Below are 7,689 nucleotides of genomic sequence, written 5' to 3'. Positions count from 1 at the left end.
TGAAACATCTTATAACAATAAAATTGATTTATTAATCAAAAAATAAATAAACAATAAAAAGGTGTACTTTTAATCACTCGTATATAAACACAATAAATATATACAGGGGGAAAGGTATATGTACAAAACTGATATAAACTAAAAGCATTAAATAAAAAGATACCGTCACTTTAATCTACTAACATACTTCTTACGCTTTTTTCTACTTACTAACTACTATATGCAGAGTATAATACACAGAGCCAGGGCTTAGAACAACAAAATTACATTACCGGGACTTAATTTAATAGTAAATGAAAATCAATACAACAACAATACGATTAATGAAAACATTTTAAAACTAATAAAGTTCACTCTTAACAAAGTCTCTTCACTGGTTTAAAGCGCCTCTACAGGATCCGTGTACACACTAGCAGTGACGTCGCTTTTTCCCCTTCCGTCTCAGGATTTCTCCCTATACCTGACGACGAACATTGTTTTGTTAAACCGTTTACTGGAACCAAAATAAATTAGGGTGCGATCTACACGCTGTTTTATCTAACAAAAACAAACTTACTCTAAAACTTAGCCTAACATGTTATGTTGGGCGCATACAAACTTATTTCTATAGATCTACTAAATAAGTCATAAAAACAGTATTAAAAAAGAAAGCAAATACACAAAGTTGAATCAAATGCTTGCTTTCGTAAATATAGCCAGAGAATAGTATATTCATGCAAGTAACATAAGGTTATAGGTATATTTATAACACACTTATTACGTCCTAAAGAATCATTGTAATGTGTAATAAACTGAAAATTTGACTACCCTGTATTAATATCACAACTTGGAAATAACCGCTCTAAAAAAATATAATTATCGACGTCACTCGGTTAATGTGATGTCATCAGACTGTCAGGCAACGTCATATTCGCTCTGCAGTATTCTAACCAACCTCAAACGTATTTTCATAATAGTATCAGTATTTCAGTATAGTAATTGTAATTATTATTCACATTCACTTCTCTATTCAGTGTGCTACTTACATTGGAAACATGTGGTAAGAAAGGAGAAATCAATGAGTTGAACAAAGATGGTAACAAACGTCGTACCTGACAAGTGTCAGTCCGTCAAAACAAATATGACGTCATCAACAGTAGGTCACACTGGATTACTTCATCAAAAAGACTTATGACAAACTGTCCAATCACGTCACATCTGCTTCGCAGACTGACTTACACGTCAGTTATGAAGTTTGTTGCTATCATTGTCTAGCTCATTAGCTTGTAATGATTTCTCTCCTCTTCACTGGCTTCCAATGTAGAAATTTGTAATTCTTATACCTGTACAGCAAATTTGGGTTATTTTTCTGATGCATTATCAAGCACTGAAATATGACACATTTATTGTGGAACACACACATTATAAAAACCTTTTCAATGAAAGCAAATTTGAATATAAATACAACCTTTTTCTGAAGCTAAAAAATATTATTTTAAGTTAGAACCCCTATCTAATCCATATTAAACCTTGAAAACAATCATTTTTGGCACATAATTTAAATAAGTTGGCTGGACTACTGTATATTTTAAATATTCTGTATATGAGTATTATTTAGGCCAATTTCCTCGAGCAAAGAGTGGTTAAGTTAAGTAGTTTGGTTTTGTACAATTTGTACACCAAAAGTGTATCCAATTCTAGACTCACACACTTCATATTGGTACTCTCAATGAAATTCCTGTTATAGACCAATTTGAATGCGGCTTGAAAATGACGATAACTGACACCATTTTTAAGATACAGATTTTGTTAAATGGGAGGCTAATAATTGCCTAAAAAAAACGACTTTTGCAAAGACAAAACGTCAGAATTAAAAACTGACAACAAAGTGTCATTAGTTTTGGTCATATTTTTAAGCTGACTAACTGTCTTTGTTTTGTTTGTGACATTTTGCAACCTGAACTGTTACATGCAAATTACAACTTTAGTGTAATCGGCCATAAGGAAAACAAGAATCAAAACAAACAACTGTCGTTTGTTGACAAAAATGTTAACCTAACAATCCTTAACTTTTTCGGGAACAAACCATCCTACAAGGCAGGTTAGGTAGTCTGGTTAAGTTTATGAAGGAAATTTCTGTGATTAAATTTGATTTGAGTGGTTTAATAGAAGAAATTCGCTTATTATCTTCTCAGTGCCAGGTTCTAGCAGTGTAAATAAAAAACCTTTCCTTATTGTAACAATAAGTTCACCTTTGATGTGATTTAGTAGTTTTCCCACTTTTTTCTGAATAACGCGTTTTTTAGTCTTTTCATTTTCTGGTACATCCAAATTCAAGCCGTCACACATGCGCTCTTAAAAAATAAAATATTAATAAACCAACCACAGTATAAGTTATCACAGTTAGCCAGAAAAAAATCAACCCTTACGCGCCCATATACCTGATAAACTGACAACACCGCCTAAGCAGCGCGTTGGCCAACCGTTTAACGCTAAACGAAAAATAGTATACCTGGGGTTCGGATTCGACGTGTTTCCTCTTCTTGGATCGCTTCTTTGGCTTCGCGGGAGCGAAAATGTCCGTGTTGTACTCGATTCCCAGTCGCAGATGTATCGGCGGCTTTCCCTCTAAATTCAATCACCAAATCAGACAATGTTGCCACCAAAATTGATGGTTAAGGGAAAAAAATTAGGAAGGAAATGAGGAATATACCTGGAACAGAGGTGGAACTCGTAAAATTAAACTTAAATTTTCTACGTTTATAGACGGTGACGCGACGCGCAGTGTGCACCGTCAATCGTAGTCGGCTGGTAATAAAATCAGCGGTAAACAAACTTTTCAGGGCGGCCAACTCTACGAGAAAACATGTTGAGTTCCTGGTTTGGTCAGAGTATAAGGAGGAGAAGGAGAATACGAGGGTTGTACCAGAAGTAAAGTTCTCATATATTTTACAAGTAGAAAACAATGTCTATTGTTTTGTCATACATCATTGAAAAGCTGACAAGGTTCTCTCGTTTCCAACATAGTTTCCACTTTTCTTGACACATTTTTGTAAACGGTGCTCCAGCTTTTGAAGAATTTCCTTTGGATTGGACATAACAATCCACACAAATAGACAACAGTGTAAATTAATCACAATAAACCATGTTTTCTTTCTACTTGTAAAGAATACAGGAACTTTACTTTTGGTAGAACTCTGGAATTTACATGTTTGGGGAAACTAAAACACTTACCACTACTAGTTAGATCTTTAGATTTGGATTTTTTCGACTTTTTGATAGGCAGCGCGTTTTCGAGGGCAGTTTGTAACAATCGAGAAGTGCCGTGGGAGCGATCTTGGGACGTGGGTGCTTTTTGCAGTTTTTCAGCTCTTTTTTTACTCAATTGTGCCCTTAGATCACCTGCAAGTGAAAAAAACAGTTTTTAAATTCAGTGATGCCAAGTTTTGAATATATAATATCTTCAGGGCTTTCACCTGATCTAAATTTGTTCTTAGGATAATTTCTATAGACAGAATTGACCAATGGTAGCACCTGCATTTCACTGTTTCTATTCAAATTATTGGGAAGTGAAAGTACCGGGTCTCAGAAAGATATTTTTTTGAAAGTAAAAGCTTTTCAACCAATCACAAACCAGCAATTTGATGTCACACATGAAATACATGGTGTACAACCGTGTATAGTACCTTAGTTACCCATTACATTTTGGAAATTAGCGTGTTTAGGTAATGAGTTGTATAACTTAGAATCAATTCTTCATGTAATAATAGTTTCAAGGCAATTTGTAAGTCCAAAAGTGTCTAAATTACTTGAAAATTGACTTTCCACTAAAATTCTGGAGTTTCAGGTCAATTTTCAATCCTAAAAGTGTTTGAATTACTTGAAAATTGACTTTCTAGTCAAATTTTTGAGTTTCAAGGCAATTTTAATTTTCAAAGTTCAAAACTGCCTGAATTACTTGAAAATTGACTTTCCAGCCAAATTCTGGAGTTTCAGGTCAATTTTCAAGTCTAAAAGTGTTTGAATTACTTGAAAATTGACTTACCAGCCAAATTTAAGAGTTTCAAGCACTTTTTCACCGCTAACAGTGTATGAATTACTTTACAAAACAACAAAATTGCTTTGTCGGCCAAATTGACCTTTTCTCTGATGAGTTATAATAACATTGTAGTCTTCCCTTAAAAACTCAAACTCAAAACTCAAAACTCACCTTCCCTGCTGACAGCGTTTTCAGTCTCATCACTCTCGACAATAATTTCAGTGATGTCATCATCATCGTCTTCAAGAAAGTCTTTTTTAGAGTTGCCCACTTCCACTTTTCGAGCCCGTTTCGGTTTTTCCCTGTCCCTACCAATCTCCTCCGAGCTGTCTGGTTCGCTCTTGGGATTTTTCAGTTTGATTTCGATTTTCCGGTCGAATTTTTTCGGGTGTCGTTCCATTTTTACGCTCAGCTTTTTCGAGCTCGTTTTTGACTTTTTCAGTTCGCTTTTCCGGGTTTTAACCCGTCCGCTAGGGCTTCGATCTTTTGACAACGTTTTTACCGGACTTAGCCGGAGTTTTCTCTTTCCATTTTGCACCTTTTCCGGCAGTTCCACTATTCGGGAATTTTGGGCGTCCGTGACGGGCGATAACTGTACTTCATCCTCGCTGATGAGATCTTCGTCCGAGAAGAGATCCACTTGAGCTTCTAGATCCAATTCGTCATCTTCGAGAAGAACGTCTTCTTCCAGGGACAATTTATCACGGGCGGTTGGTCTATAATCTTTCTTTATAGATGGCTCCTCAGTTATTACTTCAGTCTTCACAGGTTCCACTTTTGGGGTCGCCTCTGCTTCTTGTGGTTTCTCCAGTTCAGTTTCCACCTTATTAGGTTTTGCCTCTTCTTTGGGTTTCAACCTAATTATTCCCCCTCCTACTTTGATCTCTTTGGATTCAAATTTTCTCTTTCTGGCCTCCAAGATGGGATCCAAAGGTTTATCGTCCTTTGATGGACTGTCGATGATAGGTTTTTCTTTGATTTCCGTCTCCTCAGGCTTGACATTTGATTTAAGACCAAGACGATCTCTGATACTTGGTTTAGTTCTGGGAACTGCATTGTTTGGTTCTGTAATAATTTGAAAACTTATTGTAATTGGTGTTGACCAAAAAATGAAAAATGGGGGCAAAGTTTTGAAAAGATTGACAAATAGTAACAAACTTTTTTTAAGCTTAATTTTGGTTTTCAAGTTTGCTTTATTCCTGATTATTTCCCTCATTGTACTAGCAGCCAATAAAATTCAATGAACCTTTCTAGTTCGACCAATGAGAGCCGTTATATACTGAATAAATCCCTAGTTGCTAAAATTTTACACAAACACCTCCTACCTTTTTCAAATACGTTTTTTTGAAGAACATTTGATATTAAACAAAACGGGATTTAGACACATAAAATTTAAGCTATTTTCTTCAATATTAACAATTAATAAATTACTATAACGTAGTTTCCATTAAAAAATTACATAAATTAAAATATGACATCTGATTGTCAATCTGAAATGTAAACAAAAATATACATGGCTGAACGAAAATCTGTCGTCTGCTGGGGTGAGTTCAATATTATCATTAATTTCATCACGTTTAGTTTAGTATTTGTGTTCTAACTAAGGTGTTTTCTTGTTAATAAACTAAAATGTAAGTTTTCAGGAAATAATCTTGACATATACCCCTCGCCGTTCACGTTTTATCACGTAAAATGTGCATTGGTAGGTTTTTTGCAAAATTTTTCCTTTAGGCAAATGATTTCGACTAAATAATTCTTTGGAAAAAATCCTTCAACCTGCGGTCTCAAGATTTTATCGTCGAATTATTTAGTCTCAATCATTTTCCAAGCAAAATTTTGCAAAAAATCACCTATGCACAGTTTACCGGATAAAACTTGAACGTCTCCAGATATAACCTATGATTAGAGATTGGAAATTTGTATTGCAACAAAATCTAAACCAAAACCACAAAACTTACCTTTTTTCTCATTTCTTTTTGGAGACACAGATCGCCGTTTAATAGGACTGGCAGATCTCCTCTTAGGACTGTAATTTCTTCGTTTAGGACTTAAAGATCGTTTCCTAAGCGGTGATTTGGACCGTTTTCTGAGTGGTGAGGGTGACCGTTTCCTCAAAGGGGGCGACATTGACCGTTTTCGAATGGGCAGTGGCGATCTGGATCTTCTGGGTGACAGAGATCTGCCTCTTGGTGATGGACTTCTCGAATATGACCTTCGTTTACGTTTTTCTATAATGGCGCGATTTTGCAACACAAATGCTGCACTTCTCGGTGATAATGGTGCCCTGGTTTGTGTTTGTAAGGTTTCTGTGTTGATTTGTAAAGGTGAGACAGGGCGAGTGTAGAAAGGGGAAATGCTTGGTATAGCATTCATGGGCATAAAGAGGGAGTGATTGTTTGGGTATATGGGAGGTGGTGGTATATTAGGTAGGAAAGCCAAAGGGTTGGGGTTGATTAAGAATGGTGCCACTGGCAACTGAATTGGAGCTTGTCTGTTAAAGTTTTGATGTCTGCCTCTTTTGTTGTAAAACTTTCCCCTATGGTAAGGAGATCTTACTGGTTTCTGTGTATTTACACATTCTGGAGTTTGATTTTTGTTATCATCCTCTGGTGGATTTTCAGGAGTTTCTTTTACTACAGCCTCTACAGAAGATGTCACTTCAGCTTCTTCAGCCTTGACTGTACTAGAGGTAGGTTCTTGAACTGTTATTGGGCTTTTGTCTTTTGCACTTTCAACTTTCACTATTTCCTGTTCATCAACTTTAGGCTTTGAAGCACCTTTAATTTCATCATCCAGTTCTTGCATTAAAGCCTCTAAACTGTCACTTCGTTCCAGCTTTTGAGGACTAGCACCTTCATCATCCTCCTCTTCATCTGAATGCAACCTCAGCAACTCTTCTTCAGAATCCTCTTCATCCGATTTATCAGTGTCATTGTAGCGATCAAATTTGCTATCAGACTTTTTCACCCGAGTACTGTCTTGAAGATTATTCTTAGCTACATATTTATCTTGAGGCAATAGAAATACAGGTTCTTGTGGTCTTGGAGTTTGGGGTTCCACTTTGGTCAATGGTATGAGGTTAGAGTGTTGCCCCTAAATATACCATTTGTCTGTTATTAAAACTTTTACTAAGACAACAACCCACTTACCACTCGATTAGATTGAAATCGACCTGATTGACCATATGAATGTCCCTGTCTAAACCGACGATGATTAGCATAGCCTCTGCCAGTAGGGAATTGACTAGGAGCAGCATTTTTCTTAAGTGACTGAAGAGCAGCTAAACGCAAAGCTTCTAAATCTTCCTCTTCATCAGACTGAGATACCTACACAAAGACAAAACTCTTTAGTGTGCAAAACTGTGCAATCACTAGCTAATTGTCTTACCATGTTTTTGACGTCCATTGTAATGATAAAACACTGAAAAACTCAATGCTTTTTTGAAATCAGGGGAAAATGCTCATTTCTGGCTTGCTTTAGCTATAAAAAAAACTGAAAAAGCCAAAAATGCAAACTATCCTTGTTGACGCTAGTGTTTGGTTTGATAATATGGCCACTGGGAAGCGTGACGCGTGAAAGTCTGTCAGTCAGATTGACGTCTGACACTTAGGAAGGTACACCAACATAAAAGTGGCTTTTTAAAGTTAATACTCTTAATTTTGAAATTTAGA

The 7,689-nt window shown here is 36.1% G+C and overlaps 1 protein-coding gene across 4 annotated transcripts; it reads right to left on the bottom strand.

Moving 5' to 3' along the window:
- Positions 1-9: 9 nt before the first annotated feature.
- Positions 10-7,574, bottom strand: LOC145737066 (uncharacterized). Of its 4 annotated transcripts, none has more exons than XM_081991674.1 (8): positions 7,406-7,574; positions 7,168-7,344; positions 5,977-7,111; positions 4,190-5,083; positions 3,214-3,381; positions 2,693-2,833; positions 2,492-2,607; positions 10-493 (listed from the first exon to the last, which is right to left on the bottom strand). In XM_081991674.1, the coding sequence occupies exons 1-8, from the start codon at positions 7,421-7,423 to the stop codon at positions 491-493; spliced, it is 2,652 nt and encodes an 883-aa protein (XP_081847800.1). In that variant the 5' UTR covers positions 7,424-7,574; the 3' UTR covers positions 10-490. The 4 variants fall into 4 exon arrangements, with proteins under 4 accessions (XP_081847800.1, XP_081847792.1, XP_081847810.1 ...); XM_081991666.1 differs by having other exon boundaries at positions 10-460; XM_081991684.1 differs by lacking the exon at positions 2,693-2,833 and having other exon boundaries at positions 7,406-7,573.
- Between the last annotated feature and the right edge of the window lie 115 nt (positions 7,575-7,689).

The sequence above is a fragment of the Ips typographus genome, linkage group LG1 (genome assembly GCF_016097725.1).
Source record: "Ips typographus isolate SLU linkage group LG1, UJ_Ityp_2.0, whole genome shotgun sequence".
Classification (NCBI taxonomy): domain Eukaryota; kingdom Metazoa; phylum Arthropoda; class Insecta; order Coleoptera; family Curculionidae; genus Ips; species Ips typographus.
Note: the sequence above shows the minus strand (reverse complement) of the source record. Positions and strands in the feature narration are given on the sequence as shown.

What these genes read in the sequence shown, in the direction of transcription:
- LOC145737066 (XM_081991666.1), bottom strand. An exon ending in AAAAAGAAATGAGAAAAAAG is followed by an intron (nt 5,084 to 5,976) that starts GTAAGTTTTGTG and finishes AAATTATTACAG; the next exon opens with AACCAAACAATGCAGTTCCC. An exon ending in GAGTTCCACCTCTGTTCCAG is followed by an intron (nt 2,608 to 2,692) that starts GTATATTCCTCA and finishes GATTGAATTTAG; the next exon opens with AGGGAAAGCCGCCGATACAT.